The sequence below is a fragment of the Chrysemys picta genome, chromosome 2 (genome assembly GCF_011386835.1).
Source record: "Chrysemys picta bellii isolate R12L10 chromosome 2, ASM1138683v2, whole genome shotgun sequence".
NCBI classification, from domain to species: Eukaryota; Metazoa; Chordata; order Testudines; family Emydidae; genus Chrysemys; species Chrysemys picta.
The window spans coordinates 15,991,328-16,014,265 of NC_088792.1; the positions used below are offsets into that span (position 1 = coordinate 15,991,328).

General features: G+C 45.4%; 1 protein-coding gene across 2 annotated transcripts in view; it reads left to right on the forward strand.

The window, feature by feature from the left end:
* The window catches only part of LOC101950219 (sodium channel protein type 5 subunit alpha-like), a 154,360-nt gene that overhangs the window by 110,107 nt on the left and 21,315 nt on the right, over positions 1-22,938 (forward strand). For both annotated transcript variants that reach the window (XM_065582693.1, XM_065582694.1), the window contains 4 exons: positions 630-1,076; positions 12,658-12,804; positions 16,559-16,682; positions 21,517-21,671. In XM_065582693.1, the coding sequence (XP_065438765.1) occupies positions 630-1,076; positions 12,658-12,804; positions 16,559-16,682; positions 21,517-21,671 (873 nt within the window). The remainder of the gene's footprint in view (positions 1-629; positions 1,077-12,657; positions 12,805-16,558; positions 16,683-21,516; positions 21,672-22,938) is intronic.

The following is a 22,938-nucleotide window of genomic DNA, read 5'->3' on the forward strand; positions in this document are numbered from 1 at the left end:
TCCATGTTTCAAGATTTATCTCTGCCAAGTTTTGCATAGATAGATAATACATGAATTGAAAACATTTAAGACAAAAAGGGCTGACTGAGAGTGCTAAATTTTTTTTGTAATTTTAACTCATGTTAATGGATTTACTTGTAAATGCTCAGACAATTCATTCAATACTCAAAGAGTAAATGCTGTAATTTTGGGGGAAGATGCAGAGTATTCTTTATACAAATACAAAAAGTTTAAATTCTTGTTTGAAGAGCAAAACTGCACTCAACCTTAATTATATAGTCATGACCACAATTAATTATTAATTTACCATTACTACTACTAACATTTTAAAACATGTTGCAGTAAAATTGTGTGATTTTCATACACAGGCCTGTATTACAGAAAAGATCAGTTTTTATGCCACAAAAATGTTTTTTGTTTTTTATTTTTTGGAGGATCATGAAAACATAACCTTATGAGAGCTAAATATGTTCCATGAAAAATTATTTTATGAACAATAATAATTTTGTTTTGTCTTAAGGTTGATGCATTAAGAACAAATTGTTTAGAAACTGACTAATCTTCAAGCGTCCTATTTAAATTTCAAAATTATATTGCCATGATTTTCTTTTCACTTCAATTATTTTCAGGTTCTCAACCTGTTCATTGCACTACTGCTGAACTCCTTCAGTGCTGACAACCTCCAAGCACCCGAAGAAGATGCAGAGATGAACAACCTTCAGATTGCATTTGCTCGGATCCACAAAGGACTTCGCTTGCTGAAACACGCAATATGGGATTACTGTTGTGGAAAGCTCTGGCAACCAAAGAAAATCACCAAAAAGAAAATGAAATTGGCTGCTGAGAACACATGTGTGGAGATTGGGAAAGAAGGGAAGAATTGTAAAGAAAATCACAGTGACAACGTGACAGAGAAGAATGGAGAGAAATGCTCCGTTAGCATTCTTGAAGATTTTATCACCAACCCCAACATGTTTGTCTGCGTCCCTCTTGCTGATGCAGAATCTGATAGTGAGGACTATGAAGATGATGATAATAATTCAAGTAAATTCACAGAAATGGAATACAGTAAACAGGTAAGAAGCCTATTCAGGAGAAGATGTTTGAGACTACAGGCTCTTTAATGGAGCTGGCAAAGGCATAGCATGATCCAGCTGCAGGAAGATGCATTTAGAAAAATTCAAAAGAGAACTAAAGTGTAATTTTTCAAAAGTGAGGGTAATTACCCATTGGAAGAATTTACCAAGAAGTATGGTCAATTTTCCATCTCTTGGAGTCCCTGTGGGTCTTCCACTTCAGGTATCAGGGCATTCCGGCGACATCGATCAGAGATTTACAGTAGCAGTGTCAGCGCGGGTCGCAGGGTGCCATTGGTGCCGCGTCTAGCGTTTCTCAACTGTCCTCAGCTGAAGACAGAGCCCTGGGGCAGTGTCACTCTTCCAAACCTTTCAGAAAAAAATAATATAATTAATTAGTTAGTCATATAGAAAGTTATAGTTAATGTAGCGTTAGTTTTTATTAACCCCCCCCTTTTCCAAAAAAGTTTACTTTTTATGTTTATCCTCCCCACACTGAGGGGGAGGGGGTTAACCATTAAGATGCCTGGCTCCCCAGGCTTTAAGCAGTGCGGTTCCTGCCATGAAGCAATGCCCATTTCGGACTAACACTCTTTGTGTGTTCATGTTCTTGGGGAGGCACACATCCCACAAAAATGCGCCCACTGTAGCAATCTGAAAGTGAGAGCCCAGCCTGACTGGGATCTCAGACTCAAAATGATCTTGATGGAGAAATCTCTCCAAACTGAGCCAGACCAACGGACCTTCTCTCCGGGTACGCCCCCTACAGGGACAGGAGACATGCCTTCCTCTAAAAGACTAAGGCAAAGGGCGCAGAAATCTCTGAAGAGAGCACCGCAGAAACAATGGTGGTCTCCTGCCAGGTTGCTGTTTAAGTGGGTCGCCAAAGCCTGGACATCCCGTTGGAGGAAGTGCAGACAAACCAACACAAGCTTGTACAAATCTTACAAGCTGCATCTACTTCCAAAATCACCCTGCCCATCAATGATGCGTTTTTGGAACCAGCAGAGACAGTCTGGCAAACACTGGCCTCAATTTGGCCGACATGCAAAAGGGCAGATAGAAAGTATTACATCCCTGCCAAAGGGATGAACTTCCTGTTCTCACACTTGCCTCCCAACTCCTTGGTGGTTGACACTGCTAATAAGCGTGGCAAACAACAACAGTTTAGATCGACCCCACAAGAGGCTTGACCTCTTTGGATGAAAAATTTATTCCTCAGTGACATTACAATTCTGGGTTGCCAACTGTTTGGCTTTGCTGGCCAAATACAATTATGATAATTATTGGAAACATAGGTTGTTCACAGTGGTGCTCCCCATGGAGAAACAATCACAATTTCAGGCCATTGTAAGTGAGGGTCAACTCATAGCTAAAACAGCCCTCCTAGCATCTTTGGATGTCATGGACACAGCAGCCAGAACCACGTCCATAGTCATTTGCCAGACATCCTGGTTACAATCCTCTGGCATACCTAAAGAACTCCAAACCTATCATTCAACCAAGAGAAGCTATTTTCAAACAAGATTGATGAGGTCCTCCACTCAATGAAAGATTCTCGAGCCACTCTTCGCACTTTAGGGATCTACACTCCATCTGCTAAGAAAAGACGATACCAGCTTTATCGGAGGAACAGGGATTCCTCTTCCAACCCATGACAACAGCGTCAATACAAGAACCAACGATATCACCAAGGTTGCAGTGACAGAGAGCACCTCAAGCTCAACCATAGACTTCTCAATTGGCTCCGCCCAGGCCACAATTTTGCAGTTTTGGTCGAGGGTCTAGATGACCTCCCTCACCAAGCAGCACTTTCACCTGATTAGTCCCCATGCTTTGGTCACTGCCTTCACCCATTCTACCACATCTGGGCATCAATAACCACAGACCAATTGGTGTTAGAGATTGTACAATCTGGGTATACCATCCCCTTTACCTCCCAACTACCTCCCCTCTCCATCCCTCTTCAGGGACCCTTCTCACGAGCACCTGTTATGACAAGTTGATCATCTTCTACAACTAGGTGCTGTGGAACGAGTGCCTTTACAATACAGGGGGAAAGGGTTCTACTCCCACTACTTCTTGACACAGAAGAAGAATGGGGGATGGAGACCTATCTTGGATCTCAGAAAACTCAACAAGGTTATACACACTCAAAAGTTCAAGATGGTGACACTGGGCACGATGCTTCCAGTACTGCAAAAGGGGGACTGGTTTTCAGCCCTCGACCTCCAAGATGCTTATTTTAATATTACCATATACCCTTCTCACAGGAAATTCTTGTGTTTAATAGTAAAACACAAACACTTCCAAGAGTTTTCTCCAAAAACCTAGCAGTAGTAGCGGCACATCTATGCAAACCGGGAATAATGATTTTCCCTTACCAGGATGATTGCCTTTTCAAAGGCCCAATTTAACAAGAAGCACTGGACTCAGTCCAGATGATTGCACAATTCAGGGATCTAGGGCTACAGATAAATGAATGAAAATCCACTCTAATCCCTGTCCAACAACTGGATTTCGTCGGGGCACATCTCGATGCCATAGAAGCCAAGGCATTTCTGCCCCTGAACAGATTCACAACTCTGACAAACCTTATCTCTGAGGTACAATTCAGCACCCAAATACCGGCTTGTACTGTCCAGCAATTGCTAGGACACATGGCAGCCACAACATTTGTGGTACAACATGCAAGACTACATATGTGCTGCCTACAGGGCTGGTTGAGCTCAGTATACATACCCAGCAAGCACAGCCTACACAAGCGTCTGACAGTACCACCCCATATCTTGGACTCTACGCTGGTGGACAACACCAGAAAACGTTTGCATGGGCATCCCATTCTAACAGGAACCCCCATTAATAGTAATCATGATTGATGCTTCGCTGCTAGGCTGGGGCACCCACATGCATCAGCATATGGTTCAAGGCAAATGGTTTCTTGCCGAGACTCATCATATCAATCTACTAGAGCTATGCATGGTCCGCAATGCCTGCAGACTTTAGTGCTGTGGAGGCCATCAAGGTTACTGTAATTGATGGAATGTTGTGATACACCAACTTTTTTTATAGAAGTCGGTTTTTTAGAAATCGTTTTTATACAGTCGATTGTGTGTGTGCCCACACAAAATGCTCTAAGTGCATTAAGTCGGCGGACTGCGTCCACAGTATCAAGGCTAGCATCGACTTCTGGAGCGTTGCACTGTGGGTAGCTATCCCGCAGTCTCTGCCGCCCATTGGAATTCTGGGTTGAGATCCCAATGCCTGATGGGGAAAAAACAGTGTCGCAGGTGGTTCTGGGTACATGTCATCAGGCTCCCCCTCCCTCCGTGAAAGCAATGGCAGACAATCATTTTGTGCCCTTTTTCCTGGGTTACCTGTGCAGATGCCATACCACGGCAAGCATGGAGCCCGCTCAGGTCACCGTCACCATACGTCTCCTGGGTGCTGGCAGACGTGGGACTGCATTGCTACACAGCAGCAGCTCATTGCCTTTTGGCAGCAGATGGTGCATTACGACTGGTAGCCGTCGTCGTCATACTCCTGGGTGCTTGTAGAGGAGCGGACTCACCCGGCGGCACCTCCTGCTGGTCTCTTCTGGGAATTAGCTCTTCCAGCATCCTGGAGCGCCCTCTGCAGTGATCCACCTATCCTCTGGCCCCCGTGTCCCTCCCTGGACCCCGGTGCCCTTTTACCTGGGATACTGCCCCCTAGCAGTAACCCCTCAGTCTGAGGGCCTCCCCTCCCCAGGGAACCCCCACCCACTATTCCCACCTAATCTCAGTATAAGGCTACTGCCAGTCATTGTCTAGCCCCACGCCCTGGGGCAGTCTGCAGTATCAGCCTACTCACCACTGGCAAGGTTGGGTTTGGACCTGCTGCCTTGGCCTACCCCTGGGCTGCCCTCTGCAACCCCTAGTACACCTTGGCCTTCTGCTAGGCTGCAGCCTGGGGCTTTCCAGGATGGGGCTTTCCAGGCTGGAGCTCCCCAGCTCCTCAGCCTGTCCCCAGCCCTGCTCCACTCAGGTACCCTGTCTCTAGCTCCCTGCAGCCAGGCCCTTCTCTCTCTGAATGCAGAGAGACCTCTGAGCTCCTGGCTCCCAGCCTTTATATACAGGCCAGCTGTGGCCTGGTTGGGGTGTGGCCCGGCTGCAGCCGCTTCCCCATCAGCCCAGCTTTTAGAGCTGCAGCCTTCTTTCAGGGCTGGTTTCAAGCCCTTCAGGGCAGGAGCGGGTGTCCACCCCGCTACATTGCTTTTTAGCCGACCTCGGTGAGGTCAGTCAGGGGCGCCTGGGCAGACATGGGAGTGACTCAGCCAGGTCATTCCCTTTTTAAGTTTCATCTCCTGGAGGCTTAGTCCTGCCAGCAGTCGTACTGCACCGTGTTCTGGCGAGCAGCCAGGAGATGACGATGGCTAGCAATCATAATGCAGCATCTTCTGCCGAGCACCCAGGAGATGGCGAGGGCTAGCAGTCATACTGCACCGTCTGCTGCCAGTCTAAGATGTAAAAGATAGATGGAGTGGATCAAAACATGAAATAGACCCGATTTGTTTTGTATTCATTTGTATTCATTTGCTCCCCCCTCCCTCCCTCCCTCCTTCCTTCCCTCCGTGAAATCAACGGCCTGCTAAACCCAGGGTTTTGAGTTCAATCCTTGAGGGGGCCATTCTGTGTGACAGTTGTTTGTGTTTCTTCTTGATGCAAAACCACCCTCTTTTTGATTTTAATTCCCTGTAAGCCATGTCGTCAGTTGCCCCTCCCTCCGTCAGAGCAACGGCAAACAATCATTTCGCACCTTTTTTCAGTGCAGACGCTATAGCACTGGGATCATGGAGCCCGCCCAGATCACCGCAGCAATTATGAGCACTGTAAACACCATGCGCATTATCCTGCAGTATATGCAGAACCAGAACCTGCAAAAGCAAAACCAGGCGAGGAGGCGACGGTAGCGCAGTGACGAGAGTGATGAGGACATGGACATAGACTTCTCACAAAGTATGGGCCCCAGCAATGTGCACATCATGGTGTTAATGGAGCAGGTTCATGCCGTGGAACGCCGATTCTGGGCCCGGGAAACAAGCACAGACTGGTGGGACCGACCGCATGGTGCTGCAGGTCAGGGATGATTCCCAACGGCTGCGAAACTTTCACATGCGTAAGGGCACTTTCATGGAACTTTGTGACTTGCTTTCCCCTGCCCTGAAGCGCCAGAATACCAAGATGAGAGCAGCCCTCACAGTTGAGAAGCGAGTGGCAATAGCCCTGTGGAAGCTTGCAACGCCAGACAGCTACCAGTCAGTCGGGCATCAATTTGAAGTGGGCAAATCTACTGTGGGGACTGCTGTGATCCAAGTAGCCAACGCAATCAAAGAGCTGCTGATATCAAGGGTAGTGACTCTGGGAAATGTGCAGGCCATAGAGGATGGCTTTGCTGCAATGGGATTCCCTAACAGTGGTGGGGCAATAGACGGAACCCATATCCCTATCTTGGCACCGGAGCACCAAGCCAGCGAGTACATAAACTGAAAGGAGTACTTTTCAATGGTGCTGCAAGCAGTGGTGGATCACAAGGGATGTTTCACCAACAACAAAGTGGGATGGCCGGGAAAGGTACATGACGCTCGCATCTTCAAGAACTCTGGTCTGTTTGAAAAGCTGCAGGAAGGGACTTTCTTTCCAGACCAGAAAATAACCGTTGGGTATGTTGAAATGCCTATAGTTATCCCTGGGGACCCAGCCTGCCCCTTAATGCCATGGCTCATGAAGCCATACACAGGCAGCCTGGATAGTAGTCAGGAGCTGTTCAACTATAGGCTGAGCAAGTGCAGAATGGTGGTAGAACGTGCATTTGGACGTTTAAAAGTGGGGTGGCGCAGTTTACTGACTCGGATAGACCTCAGCAAAACCATTGGTATTACTGCTTGCTGTGCGCGCCACAATATCTGTGAGAGTAAGGGGGAGACATTTATGGCGGGGTGGGAGGTTGAGGCAAATCGCCTGGCTGCTGATTACACGCAGCCAGACACCAGGGCAGTTAGAAGAGTACAGGAGAGTGCAGTGCGCATTAGAGAAGCTTTGAAAACCAGTTTCATGACTGGCCAGGCTACGTTGTGAAAGTTATGTTTTGTTTCTCCTTGATGAACCCCACCCCCCTTGGTTCACTCTACTTCCCTGTAAGCTAACCACCCTCCCCTCCCCCCTTCGATCACCGCTTGCAGAGGCAATAAAGTCATTGTTGCTTCACATTCATGCATTCTTTATTAATTCATCACACAAATAGGGGGATAACTGCCAAGGTAGCCTGGGAGGGGTGAGAGAGGAGGGAAGCACCAGGTGGGGTGGGGGAGGAGGGAAGGACAAGGCCACACTGCACTTTAAAACTTAAAAACTTTAAAACTTATTGAATGCCAGCCTTCTGTTGCTTGGGCAATCCTCTGGGGTGGAGTGCCTGGGTGGCCAGAGGCCCTCCCACCGCGTTCTTGGGCATCTGGGTGAGGAGGCTATGGAACTTGCGGAGGAGGGCTGTTGGTTACACAGGGGCTGTAGCGGCAGTCTGTGCTCCTGCTGCCTTTCCTGCAGCTCAACCATACACTGGAGCATATGAGTTTGATCCTCCAGCAGCCTGAGCATTGACTTCTGCCTTCTATCAGCAAGCTGACACCACCTATCATCTTCAGCCCACCACTTACTCTCTTCAGCCCGCCACCTCTATCATAGAATCATAGAATATCAGGGTTGGAAGGGACCTCAAGAGGTCATCTAGTCCAACCCCCTGCTCAAAGCAGGACCAATTCCCAACTACATTCCAGCCAGGGCTTTGTCAAGCCGGGCCTTAAATACCTCCAACGAAGGAGACTCCACCACCTCCCTAGGTAACGCATTCCAGTATTTCACCACCCTCCTAGTGAAATAGTTTTTCCTAATATCCAACCTGGACCTCCCCCACTGCAACTTGAAACCATTGCTCCTTGTTCTGTCATCTGCCACCACTGAGAACAGCCGAGCTCCATCCTCTTTGGAACCCCCCTTCAGGTAGTTGAAGGCTGCTATCAAATCCCCCTCATTCTTCTCTTCTGGAGACTAAACAATCCCAGTTCCCTCAGCCTCTCCTCATAAGTCATGTGCTCCAGCCCCCTAATCATTTTTGTTGCCCTCCGTTGGACTATTTCCAATTTTTCCACATCCTTCTTGTAGTGTGGGGCCCAAAACTGGACACAGTATTCCAGATGAGGCCTCACCAATGTTGAATAAAGGGGAACGATCATGTCCCTCGATCTGCTGGCAATGCCCCTACTTATACAGCCCAAAATGCCGTTAGCCTTCTTGGCAACAAGAGCACACTGTTGACTCATATCCAGCTTCTCGTCCACTGTGACCCCTAGGTCCTTTTCTGCAGAACTGCTACCTAGCCATTCGGTCCCTAGTCTGTAGCAGTGCATGGGATTCTTCCGTCCTAAGTGCAGGACTCTGCACTTGTCCTTGTTGAACCTCATCAGGTTTTTTTTGGCCCAATCCTCTAATTTGTCTAGGTCCCTCTGTATCCGATCCCTACCCTCTAGTGTATCTACCATGCCTCCTAGTTTAGTGTCATCTGCAAACTTGCTGAGAGTGCAGTCCACACCATCCTCCAGATCATTAATAAAGATATTAAACAAAACCGGCCTCAGGACCGACCCTTGGGGCACTCCGCTTGAAACCGGCTGCCAACTAGACATGGAGCCATTGATCACTACCCGTTGAGCCCGACGATCTAGCCAGCTTTCTATCCACCTTACAGTCCATTCATCCAGCCCATACTTCTTTAACTTGGCGGCAAGAATACTGTGGGAGACCGTATCAAAAGCTTTGCTAAAGTCAAGAAATAACACATCCACTGCTTTCCCCTCATCCACAGAGCCAATTATCTCATCATAGAAGGCAATTAGGTTAGTCAGGCACGACTTCCCCTTCGTGAATCCATGCTGACTGTTCCTGATCAGTTTCCTCTCCTCTAAATGTTTCATAATTGATTCCTTGAGGACCTGCTCCATGATTTTTCCAGGGACTGAGGTGAGGCTGACTGGCCTGTAGTTCCCCGGATCCTCCTTCTTCCCTTTTTTAAAGATGGGCACTATATTAGCCTTTTTCCAGTCATCTGGGACCTCCCCCGATCGCCATGAGTTTTCAAAAATAATGGCTAATGGCTCTGCAATCTCACCCGCCAACTCCTTTAGCACCCTCGGATGCAGCGCATCCGGCCCCATGGACTTGTGCACGTCCAGTTTTTCTAAATAGTCCCGAACCACTTCTTTCTCCACAGAGGGCTGGCCACCTTCTCCCCATACTGTACTGCCCAGTGCAGCACTCTGGGAGCTGACCTTGTTCGTGAAGACAGAGGCAAAAAAATCATTGAGTACATTAGCTTTTTCCACATCCTCGGTCACTAGATTGCCTCCCTCATTCAGTAAGGGGCCCACACTTTCCTTGATTTTCTTCTTGTTGCTAACATACCTGAAGAAACCCTTCTTGTTACTCTTAACATCTCTTGCTAATTGCAACTCCAAGTGTGATTTGGCCTTCCTGATTTCACTCCTGCATGCCTGAGCAATATTTTTATACTCCTCCCTGGTCATTTGTCCAATCTTCCACTTCTTGTAAGCTTCTTTTTAGTGTTTAAGATCAGCAAGGATTTCACTGTTTAGCCAAGCTGGTCGCCTGCCATATTTACTATTCTCTCTACACATCGGGATGGTTTGTTCCTGCAACCGCAATAAGGATTCTTTAAAATACAGCCAGCTCTCCTGGACCCCTTTGCCCTTCATGTTATTCTCCCAGGGGATCCTGCCCATCTGTTCCCTGAGGGAGTCAAAGTCTGCTTTTCTGAAGTCCAGGGTCCGTATTCTGCTGCTCTCCTTTCTTCCTTGTGTCAGGATCCTGAACTCGGCCATCTCATGGTCACTGCCTCCCAGGTTCCCATCCACTTTTGCTTCCCCTACTAATTCTTCCCTGTTTGTGAGCAGCAGGTCAAGAAAAGCTCTGCCCCTAGTTGGTTCCTCCAGCACTTGCACCAGGAAATTGTCCCCTACACGTTCCAAAAACTTCCTGGATTGTCTGTGCACCGCTGTATTGCTCTCCCAGCAGATATCAGGGTGATTAAAGTCTCCCATGAGAACCAGGGCCTGCGATCTAGCAACTTCTGCTAGTTGCCAGAAGAAAGCCTCGTCCACCTCATCCCAGCACATATTGTGCTTTCCTGCACTCTGACATTGTCTGCCTCCACGCATTCTGCTGTGCTCTGTCAGTGTGGGAGGACAGCATGAGCTCAGAGAACATTTCATCCCGAGTGCGTTTTTTTTCGCCTTCTAATCTTCACTAGCCTCTGGGAAGGAGAAACATATGCAGCTGGTGGAGGAAAAAAAAGGGAGAGGGGTAGTTAAAAAGAACAATGGGTTTATAGTTTATAGAACAATAGGTACACTCTTTCACGGTAAACCTTGCTGTTAACATTACATAGCACACGTGTTTTCATTACAAGGTCGCATTTTGCCTCTTACTGAGGGAGGGCTTGCCAGTTTGGTGTGAGAGATCACTCACGCAGGGCCACGCAACAGAACTCGGCTTGCAGGCAGCCATGGTAAGCCACAGTCTTTTGGCTTCTTTAACTTTCATAACATGTGGGAATGGTTTCAAACAGCAGCGCCCTCATTTCCCATACCGAGCGGCCGTTGGGTTGGCCATTTAAAATGGGTTGGCAATTTAAAAGGAGGGGCTGCGGTTTCCGGGTTAACGTGCAGCACAAACCCAACTAACCCCACACACACACCCAATTCTCTGGGATGATAGTTTCACCCCTCCCCCCACCGCGGGGCTAACAGCGGGGAACATTTCTGTTCAGCCACAGGCAAACAGCCCAGCAGGAACAGGCACGTCTGAATGTCGGCTTAATAAAACCACCCTATTTCAACATGAATGATATCACTCTCCTGAGGATAACACAGAGAGATAAAGAACGGATGTTGTTTGAATGCCAGCAAACATCGGGACCATACGCTGCAATGCTTTGTTCTGCAATGATTCCGACTACATGCTACTGGCCTGGCGTGGTAAATTGTCCTACCATGGAGGACGGAATAAGGCTGCCCTCCCCAGAAACCTTTTGCAAAGGCTTTGGGAGTACATCCTGGAGAGCTTTATGGAGATGTCCCTGGAGGATTTCCGCTCCATCCCCAGACACATTAACAGACTTTTCCAGTAGCTGTACTGGCCGCGAATGCCAGAGCAAATTAATCATTAAACATGCTTGCTTTTAAACCATGTCTAATATTTACAAAGGTACACTCACCAGAGGTCCCTTCGCCACCTTCAGTGTCCGGGAGCCCGCCTTGGGTGGGTTCGGGGGTTACTGGCTCCAGGTCCAGGGTACGAAACACATCCTGGCTGTTGGGGAAACCAGTTTCTCCGCTTCCTTGCTGTGAGCTATCTTCAACCTCCTCCTCATCATCTTCCTCGTCCCCAAAACCCGCTTCCATGTTGCGTCCTACTCCATTGATGGAGTCAAAGCACAGGGTTGGGGTACTGGTGGCTGAACCGCCTAGAATGGCATTCAGCTCATCATAGAAGCGGCATGTTTGGGGCTGTGACCCAGAGCAGCCATTTGCTTCTCTGGTTTTTTGGTAGGCTTGCCTGAGCTCCTTAATTTTCACGCAGCACTGCTGCAAGTCCCTGTTATAGCCTCTGTCCTTCATGCCCTTGGAGATTTTTTCAAATGTTTTGGCATTTCGTTTACTGGAACGGAGTTCAGCTAGCACTGATTCGTCTCCCCATACAACGATCAGATCCCATACCTCCCGTTCGGTCCATGCTGTAGCTCTTTTGCGATTCTGGGACTCCATGGTCACCTCTGCTGATGAGCTCTGCATGGTCATCTCTGCTGATCAGCTCGCCACACTGGCCAAACAGGAAATGAAATTCAAAAGTTCACAGGACTTCTCCTGTCTACCTGGCCAGTGCATCTGAATTGAGAGCACTGTCCAGAGCGGTCACAATGGAGCACTCTGGGATAGCTCCCAGAGGCCAATACTGTCGAATTGCGTCCACACTACCCCAAATTCGATTTCAGCGCTAATCCTCTCGTCGGGGGTGGAGTAAAGAAATCGATTTTAAGAGCCCTTTAAGTCGAAAAAAAGGGCTTCTTTGTGTGGACGGGTGCAGGGTTAAATCGAGGTAATGCTGCTAAATTCGACCTAAACTCGTAGTGTAGACCAGGCCTAAGACTCTAAAATGTTCCCCTTCTGGTCCTGAAGGCTGCTACATATTTATACTGAGTTCCTCACTAAGTCCAGATGCAAAGATTCCCATTGACATCAGTATGCTTTGGATCAGGCCTGGCTAAACTGTGGGTTCCATAATTTATTTTAGGTCACCGATGAAAACTTTCCCCCCCTTTGTTTCTTTCTGTAAAAATAGAGATACTGAAAATGATCAGTTTAAGGTGCTTTGTGTTCCATTTGGAAAGTTCTACTTTAAAATTATGTGTGCCATCCTTCTGCCACCAAAAAGAAGAGAGAAAATAAAATAAACACATCTCAAATTATCTTCAGCAGGAAAACCACCTGAGACAGAGGGGAGAGCAATGTAAAAGACCGGGAGCTTGGTGTAAAGGATCTGAGATTTCCTCTAAAGACTTAAGTGAGTTTAACATAGATAAACAGTGGAAGGCTGGATCATCATCTCTACTACAAAAAGAGGTAACACTGTGTTCATATCTGACATGGAATCACCAACATTAGTTGATTTCTTTTATATCGGTTTCATTTTTTCAGAATCCTATAAAGATCATTAATCAAGAAATAAATTTGTACTTTAAATTTTGTATTTATTACCCTATTTTGTGTTAATGCACAAGAACTCTCTAATTTACTAGTCATAGAATCATAGAAGATTAGAGTTGGAAGAGACCTCAGGAGGTCATCTAGTCCAATCCCCTGCTCAAAGCAGGACCAACCCCAACTAAATCATCCCTGCCAGGGCTTTGTCAAGCCAGGCCTTAAAAACCTCTAAGGATGGAGATTCCACCACCTCCCTAGTGCTTCACCTCCCTCCTAGTGAAATAGATTTTCCTACTATCCAACCTAGACCTCCCCCACTGCAACTTGAGACCATTGCTCCTTGTTCTGTCATCTGCCATCACTGAGAAGAAGCCTAGATCCATCCTCTTTGGAACCCCTCCCCCCTCTTCAGATAGTTGAAAGCTGCTATCAAATCCCCCCTCACTCTTCTTTTCTGCAGACTAAATAAGCCCAGGTCCTTCAGCCTCTCCTTATAAGTTATGTGCCCCAGTCTCCTAATCATTTTCGTTGCCCTCTGCTGGACTCTCTCCAATTTGTCCACATCCTTTCTGTAGTGGGGGGCCCAAAACTGGATGCAGTACTCCAGATTTGGGCTCACAAGTGCAGGACTCTGCAGTTGTCCTGGTTGAACCTCATCAGATTTTTTTTGGCACAGTCCTCCAATTTGTCTGGGTCACTCTGGACCCTATCCATATCCTCCAGCGTATCAACCTCTCCCTCCAGCTTAGTGTCATCCACAAACTTGCTGAGGGTGCAATCCATTGTATCATCCAGATCATTAATAAAGATGTTGAACAAAATTGGCCCCAGAACCAACCCATGGGGCACTCCGCTTGATACCTGCTACCAACTAGACCGAGCCATTGATCACTACCTATTGAGCCCGAAGATCTAGCCAGCTTTCTATCCACTTTATAGTCCATTAACCCAATCCATACTTCTTTAAGTTGCTGGCAAGAATACTGTGGGAGACCATATCAAAAGCTTTGCTAAAGTCAAGGTATGTCATGTCCACTGCTTTCCCCATATCTACAAAGCCTTCTCATCATAGAAGGCAATCAGGTTTGTCAGGCATGACTTGCCTTTGGTGAATCCATGTTGACTGTTCCTGATCACCTTCCTCTCCTCCAAGTGCTTCAAAATGGATTTCTTGAGGATCTGTTCCATGATTTTTCTGGGGACTGAGGTGAGGCTGACCGGTCTGTAGTTCCCTGGATTCTCCTTCTTCCCTTTTTTAAAGATGGGCACTATATTTGCCTTTTTCCAATCGTCTGAGACCTCCCCCAATCACCACGAGTTTTCAGAGATAATGGCCAATGGCTCTGCAATCACATCAGCCAACTCATCTGCACTCTCGGATGCATTGTATCTGGCCCCATGCACTTGTGCCTGTCCAGCTTTTCTAAATGGTCCTTAACCTGTTCTTTCACCATTGAGGGCTGCTCACCTCCTCCCCATACCATGCGGCCCAGTGCAGCAGTCTGGGAGCTGATGTTGTCTGTGAAGACCAAGGCAAAAAAAGCATTGAGTACTTCAGCTTTTTCCATATCATCTGTCACTAGGTTGCCTCCCTCATTCAGTAAAGGTCCCACACTTTCCCTGACCACCTTCTTGTTGCTAACATACCTGTAGAAACCCTTTTTGTTACCCTTCGCATCCCTTGCTAGCTGCAATTCCAGTTGTGTTATGAGAGTCCCCAGATATCTTAGCCACATAGGTGTTCACAATTGCATCATAACATCACTAATAAATTTAGCTGCATTCGTTGTATTTAGCTTGAAGTATTCTGTCTCACTGGTGAAGGATAAAGTGGATTTCAGTGAATGGAAATGGCACAATGCTGTATTTCTAAATATTGATATAAAACATTAATAGGAAGAGAAATAGTCCTGAGTTACTGAAACAATGTGAAATCATTTTATTCAAAAAGATCACTATAAAATTAACATTGCCTACTGTATTTTTCTTGAAATCTGAATTTTTGAAATAAAAAGATGTTAAAAGATTATCCCAGAAAATTCTGGTGTGTCCAGTGTGTTCTTTCTATTTGAATTGGAAGAACTTCAAGTGAATGCTGTATATGTAATCATGAGTATTCTGCTTTGAAAATTGCTCCTTCGGTCAGAGAAAGGAAACATACCATGTGGTCTGTGAGACCAATCAAAACAGCTCAGATTTCAAACACAGAATATTTTTAATGAATTGCTCACAAATAAACTAAAGTCCAATGATCATTCACAGAAATATTTTGGAGAGTAATTTTGAACAATGAATATATACAATTTGGAAACAGTAAAAATAATTGAATAAATTATTAGTTATGAGTTATTCACACATCTCTAGTGGTGTGATATCCTAAATATACTGAAATAGGATGGAAGTCTATACCAGTTGTGATGGGGCAAGGCCAGATGGCTACAGTAAAGTAGTGAGGAACAGGTATGCTACCACCAGACTAAACAAATCCCTGGTACCATGGTAACCAAATGGCAGTTGCTCCAGGTTAATCAAGACACTTGGGGCCAATTAAGATCCTTCTAGAAGGCAGTGGAGATAGCTAGATTGATTGGGACACCTGAAGCCAATCAAGGGCTGGCTGGAACTAGTTAAAAGCCTCCCAGTTAGTCAGTGTGGTGTGGGTGTCAGGAGCTATAGGAGGGAGCTGTGCTGTTGGAGGAATGAAGTAGTATGAATCCATATCAGGTGCAAGGAAGGAGACCCCGAAGTAATTGTGAAGAAGATATTGAGAGGGGGCTGCTGTGGGGAAGTAGCCCAGGGAATTGTACATGTCCTATTTCCAAAAAGTCAGCTTCCATAGCTGCTAATTTTAGGGTCTCTGGGCTTGAGCCCGGAGTAGAGGGCGGGCCCGGGCTCCCCCCTTCCCTCCCTGATTAATCACTGATACTGGGAGACAACAGAGACTGTGCCAGGGAGGGTTGTTTCTCTTCACCTCCCTTGCTGGCTACTGATGAAAATGGCTCAGTAGACTGTGACCCTTCTCTCTAGAGAGAGAGAGAAGGGCTATGTGGAGGGTCACAGTGAGCCTCTGAAGTTAGCAAAATCTGTCAGGAAACACAGGACCCACCGAGCCAAGGACAGAACTTTGTCACACAGTAAAGAATACATGATATGATTACATATTCTATTTCATGTAAACTGCCATGGGCATTTCATAGGTTCATTCTGAACAGAAAGTTTTAGAGCTCTACAAAGTAGTCCTTTGATGAAATTATATTTTCATGTTTTGCCTTCTCTATTTTTTTCATGTTTTGTCCTCTGTTTTAATTGTTTTCAGCCCTAGCTAGTAGAGTGTTTTAAAGCCTATCCATGTTTGAAAACCACATGTACTTAAATGCAGAAAAATTGGAATCATTCCCATTTGTGAGCTTTACTACAGTGATTAATCTGGTTCCTTTAAATATAACTTTGACTTCTGTTTGAATTGATGTGGAGATATTTCAGGGATCACATACACTGTAAAGCAGGAGGCCATTCCAGGACTGCCATGTTATTAATAAGTACTGTACCCAACTAAGTTTTATTTTTTTTAATATTTTCCTTAATTACAACTGTTCATCAATGTACTTATTCAGTTTATTTTAAAGCACAATGACTGCATTAAGGGATTGATGCATTGTCTTTTCTTGTGTAGCAGCTTGATGACATCAGCTGTTCTGAAGGCAGCACAGTGGATCTGACAAATCCTGAGGAGCTTCTGAAACAGATCCCTGAGCTGGCTGAATACTTAAAGAAACCTGATAACTGTTTTCCAGACGGTAAGGATCTGCTGATTTCAGTATGACTAGGAAGTAAGGACAGCCCACAGCAACCTGTTCTCCTAGCTAATGCTGAGACACTCATGCACTCAACACCAAGGCACTCTGTCTATTTGCAGAGTATTTAATGCTAAAAATACTTTAATAATACATAATTACGTAGTACTTGTGTAGCACTTTTCATCCATAGATCTTAGTAATAGTGAAAACATATGAGAAATAGGCAGAGAGAACTTGTTAGTGTTTGGTTGAATTTCTCTAGGATGGTAAGCCTGGAGGCCCACTTTAAATTGCTGTATAGCTTTTAGCTTTACAAGTTTATTTCATGCCAATATTTGTGCTCAATGCATTTTTAAATTTTCAAAGCTGGCTCCTTCTAGCAAAAACTATCCATAACAAGATTATTGTGGTTGTCGCTAGAGGAAAAGTTAAATTAAAGATTAGATGAGTAAAAAAAAAAAAAAAAAAATCCAAGACCCTCTTTGAAAGTCTTTGGGTGGAGATAAGGGTTCCCCTCAGCCAAGCTGTAAAGGAGATGAAAAGTCTAGGAAAAGGTCTAAAAGATTGTTCTTTCCAAGTGAAAGGCTAATGTCCTTCCAACATCCAGAGTATGTAAACTAACATCTGCCCTAGAAGTAGGGTAAAACACTGGAAACTGTAACAGTCTCTGGCTTTGACCCTTGCCTTGACTCCTTACCTTGTCTCTAGCTCCAGCCCCCGGCTCTCATTCTGGGCCCCTGACTCCAACCTCTAGGCCTGACTGGCCATGCCTCAGTCCTCACATAGTTTTTCCCCATCTCAGAACCTTCCCTGTTCTCCCCACTTGGAAGAAAGCCTATGCCCAGAGATCAGGGATTAAAAAAACATGTGTCCTGCCCTGCTCCTTCTCAGTCAGTAGTGATCCTGGGTGCAGCCTTTCCTGCCTTGGGGAAGCTTATATCTCCACCAACTGCAGCATCTGCTGCTCCTTCCCTCCCCAAACGTGAGAGGGACAAGAGCTTCAATTGAGGAAGTATCTCATGGAGAAAGCCATGAGATCCCAGTAGGATCCGGGCTGGGAAGACTTAGTGCAGCACCTCTCTGAGCATGAGCTCCAGAACAGAGGTCAAATCTACTAAGTCAAAGGACCCATTGTGTTGGCCCTTTCATGAGAGAAGGGGTACACTTAAAACACAGGACCAGATACACTTCCAAATCTGTTTCCAAAAGAAGGTATCCCTCCCTGACTCCTTCCAAATCAGATGAAACCTTGTGCTCGAATCCTAAAGACTTAGGCCTGCCTAAACCTCCCAACCACGAGGGTAAGGCATGCAGAAGCAAGGATCCACTGGTACTGACTCTGGTTCTGACTACTAAGCCAAAAGATCACCATCTGCTGGCACTGACCATCAGCTCCAGGCAGGAATCTTCTTCTCCAATGGTACTGACTCAACCCCATAAGGATCTGCCAACTGCTAAGCCTGTGGAAGTGCTGGATCTGCCCATACCAACTGCTGGGACACCTTGTATTCTTGGATTAATTGAAACTTCTACCTTTCCCTACCCTCAATTTCCTCTTCTCCCAAATCCAGTTCTTCTAAGGATGGTTCTGACCCCAAAAGAGGAACCCACCTTGAGGAGAAGGAGCTACTCCCCTACTCTGTCCACAGACTGGAGTCTACATCTCCCAGTATCACTGTTATCGCTGGATCCAACCTTCTCTTCAGCCAAATCTGACATCCAAAATGAGCAATCACCTCCACAAGGGAGATTAGCCCTGACAGAGCCTCTAGACTGTCTTGGACCCTCCCTCCACCCAGACAGTATTACCCTCTGAGGGACCCAATGGAGTACCCAATGGAGTCCTCCCCAACCAGCTTTCAAACCATCATACTGGCCCTACTGAGGCCCATGGGATCCCTATGCATGGCACCCTTGATCCATGCAAGAGTCTCACTGACTCTTCCCCTAGACAACACCAACCAGCTCCACCAGAGTATGCAGAAGAGGAAGATATTGAGCTGGAACCCATGGTAGCAGCAGTACCAATAAGCATACAACTCTGTCGCATCTTGCACGCATTTAACATGCGCAATTTCAATTTTACGCGGTCGGCAAAAACAAAAAAAGAGAAAAATAACAATTTTAATACAGTACCTGTAGTGCGGGCGATTCCACCCGCCATTTAACTCAATGTAATTTTGACTATACGCGGTTTTCGCTTTACGCACTAACCACGGAATGGAACCCCCGCGTAAGATGAGACAGACCTGTATCATCATTCTTACCTGATGAGGTCAGCATCCTATATTCGCCATCCCTGACTGATGACAACAGGGAATACCAAGAACTCTTGCGGAGGGTAGCGGCTGACCTCCAGATCCAACTTCAGTATAAGCTTCTGGGCATCCTGCAGCCTACTCATCTCAATCAAGTGCCTCTCCCTCTAAATGAGGCCATTGTGGAACCTGCCAGGGTGATGTAGCACACACCTGCCTCTTGCACTGCTACACCTAAAGGGGCTGAACGATATTTTGTACCTACCAAAAGTAGAGGAATTTTTGTTCACCCACCCTGCCCGCAACTACCTAGTTGTACAAGCAGCCATAGAAAGGTCCAGGTGGCAACATCTCAAGACTACCCCTGCAGACAAGGGTGCTTAATGCGTTGACCTTCTGGGGAAGAAGGTATTCTCACCAACCAGCCTCCAGTTTAGAATTGCTAAGTACCAGGCCCTGTTAGCGAAGTATGATTTTACAAAGTACTCCAAGTTCCTGAAGTTTAAGGAGAAATTCCCACAGTGACAGAAGGTCCAATTTCATCCACATTGATGAGGGTAAACTGGTAGCAAAGACATAGTGGACATGGCTAATACCACATCTAAAGCCATAGCAACTGTAAAAGTTATGCTTTTACATAATTGTGGCTTCACTCTTTGGGACTCTCAAGGGAGGTTCAGAATACCATCAAGGATCTTTCCTTCAAGTCTAATCTTTTTAACAAGAACACAGATGAATCCTTACACTCATTAAAGGACTCCAGGACAATCCTCCATTGCAATGGCATTTATTTCCCAGCCTGTAAGAGGAAATACTATAAACAGCTGTAGAAGCCAATTCCTCTCCCACTATCTTTCTACCACCTTCTCCATACAGACTGTGCTGCAAGTGCCAGAAGATCCGAGGACCAAAATATGTAGCCTCATCCACCTCTATATCAGCCACCCAACCTCATTCACCAGCAAAGGGTTACTTTTGCTGGGACATTCAAGAGTTGCAAACCATCAGACACCATCCCCTGCTGCTTCCTAAACCTTTAGTGGCTGCCTAGCATACTTCGCCGACAACTGGAGGGCCATAACAATGGACAAATGGGTACTAGATATCATGCACTCTGGCTACATCTAGTTTCTTTTCCAATCCCTCTTCAGAGACCACTCTCACAAGGAAATCCTCCATCAGGAGGCAGACTCTCTCCCCCACAAGGGGCTATAGAGTGAGTGCTTCCTGCGCATTGGGGGAAAGGGTCCTATTCCAAGTATTTTTTATTTCCTAAGACAAAGGGAAGATGGATACCAATTCTTGACTTGTCAGCTAAATATTTTTATTTGCAAATTAAAATTCATTTTGCTTACATTGGCATCCATAATTCCCTCCCTCAAAAAAGATACAGGGCTTGCGGTTCTTGACATGAAAGATGCTTTACTTTCATGTGAACTTTCACCCATCCTACAGATTAGCACCTACGGTCCTCACAAAGGATGTCTCCGAGAAGTGCCTATGCTGAACACGTATAAGGCAGCAATCTGGAGTTGCAGCCACACCTTCACAAAGCATTAAGCTTTAGTCCAAGCCTCTTCTGCCGATTTCAGTCTTTGGAACAGCAATATTACAGAATCTATACCCTCTGCAGCTTTGCACCTCCTTCCTACTTGACTACTGCTTACCAGTCACCCACATATGGAATGCATGTAGGGACAAGCACTCAAAGAAGAAATGGAAACTGCTTACCTGTAACTGGAGGTTCTTTGAGAGGTGTGGCCCCTATATGTATTCCACTACCTGCCCTCGTTCCATTCTGCTTTGGATCATGACTGGACTTGTAGTAGAGAAGGAACTGGAGAGGTGGTCAGTCTGCACCTCCCCTTACACTTTGGATACTGAGCACAAGAATCTCCAGGATGCAAGGGTTGACCAATAGACTCTGCTCACAAGATTTTCCAGTCTCAGGTGCACTGTGCTCATGAGTACCCACATGTGGAATACAGATAGGGACCACATATCTCAAAAAACCTCCAGTTACAGTTAAGTAACTTCCATATCTTCTTTCAAGGTGTATGGTGGAAACCCAGTTGCTTTGTACATTTGAATCTAGAATGAATAAATGACTAGAAGTTAGAATGTAGGGAACAATAATACACTGTTAAGAAGGTGGACTAGATGACCTGACAGCTCGTCTTTATCTTTAATTTTTATGATGCAATAACTCCTTCTGCCAACTGCATTATCCTTCCATATTCCAGTGCTAACCGTGCTGTTGAAAATGCTGGCAAAGCTATGAAATTCGTCATGTTATGTTGCCTTTGTTTTGTCAATCTGAACATCATCACTCTGAGGGTGTTGCCAATGTTCTCAGCAATATCTGTTGATCGGAAAGGTAGCTCACTAAACGGTGCAAGATATTCCTCATTGCTTAAAAATATTTTTGTAGTTTGTTTTCAAAGGAAAATGGACAGAGAGATGAAACAGCAGAGACACAAGTTTAAGGTGATCAAGGACTTTCCCCTGAACCCAGAAATTTCTACAGCAGTCCTGGGTGTTCATGTACAGTTATTTACCATGTGTCCCTCTTTCAGGCTGTATTCGACGTTCCCCTTGCTGTTCAGTGAATACCACAAAGTTTCCAGGCAAAACATGGTGGAACCTGAGGAAAACATGCTACAAAATTGTTGAACACGACTGGTTCGAAAGCTTTATCATATTCATGATTCTGCTAAGCAGTGGAAGTCTGGTAAATTTAACTTCCTCTCATATCAGGTTGAATTATAAATGATTTTTTAGCACAGGAAAGAGAGTGTATTTTCAAAGCTGATGGGGGGGAGAAGAAGAAGAAAACTGGCCTAGTAAAGGGCTAACTTATTTTTTATAATAATGAGAAAATACAGCAAGTTGAATGACAGAATGAGCAACTCTAACAAGCTGTGATGATTTCTATTCTGGTTGTATATTGGTTTTTCTGAAGCTTTGTCTGGCAGTTATTTCACACACAAAGACTATCATTTTTATGTTCATCATTAAGACCAAAGAGTCTTTCCTGGTGCTAATTCTCTTGGAACATGAAGCTGAATCTACTTTTGAACTAGATTTTTGTATCCACCTGAAAAAATACTCCCCTAAAAATTACTGAAAATAAAACTCCTCAGGACAGAAGTGTAGTGTGTCTGCGTGTAAAAGTTACAAGTTAGTAAGTTAGTGTAAATTAAATAAGTCTAAAGGGAGCTAGGTTTGTGTAACTTACATATTGAGGGGCCGGAAGATTTAATTAACTTTGTCTCCCTCTTGACTTACACTTTCTTAGACTTGGGATGCCCTGCACCTTTAAAAGGTTTGGTCACACTGCACTCAGTTGCAGAGCCTCACTTTTATGTTAGTTTCTGTTTTTCTGCCAAAACAATAAAGTGGTCAGCTGTATTTAAATTAGCAATCCCTAAGTCTATCTACTTGTCTGCTGGTTCCAAATATAACATGGGAGCTTCTAAGCCATGGCTGTCCAGTGCTCTTGCTGCCTGCCCAAGGAGAAAAAGTAACTAAATATTATTTTAAAAAGGAAAAAAAATTAACTTTGAGGCACAAGGTAGCAGACTGAAGCTTTTGTCCCACGGGGACAGTGTCAGCCAGCCAGAAAAACAGGGAAAGTAGGCAAATAGGGCAGAACAAAGAAGGAAGCAGTTGCAGTTGCTGCTGAGCTGCCAGACACAGAGCAGTGAGGATGAAGCAGCCATTTTGGATGACCTCATGCCAAAAATAGATTGCTGTGCCACAAAATACAAATTTACTACAGAAGTTCAACTGTATAATGGAGCAAGGACTCACTTTTTTTTTTTTTTTGTATGGTAATATTTTATAGCCCCTCCAAAGTGTCGAACGTCCATTTCATCATGATTACCTTCAGAGTGACTACTTTTGTGTAAAGTTAAACTCTTGTGTAACTGTTCACAACATTACAATATTCCAATGAAAATCTGTAGAGTGGGTTTATATCTAAGCATTATTATTTC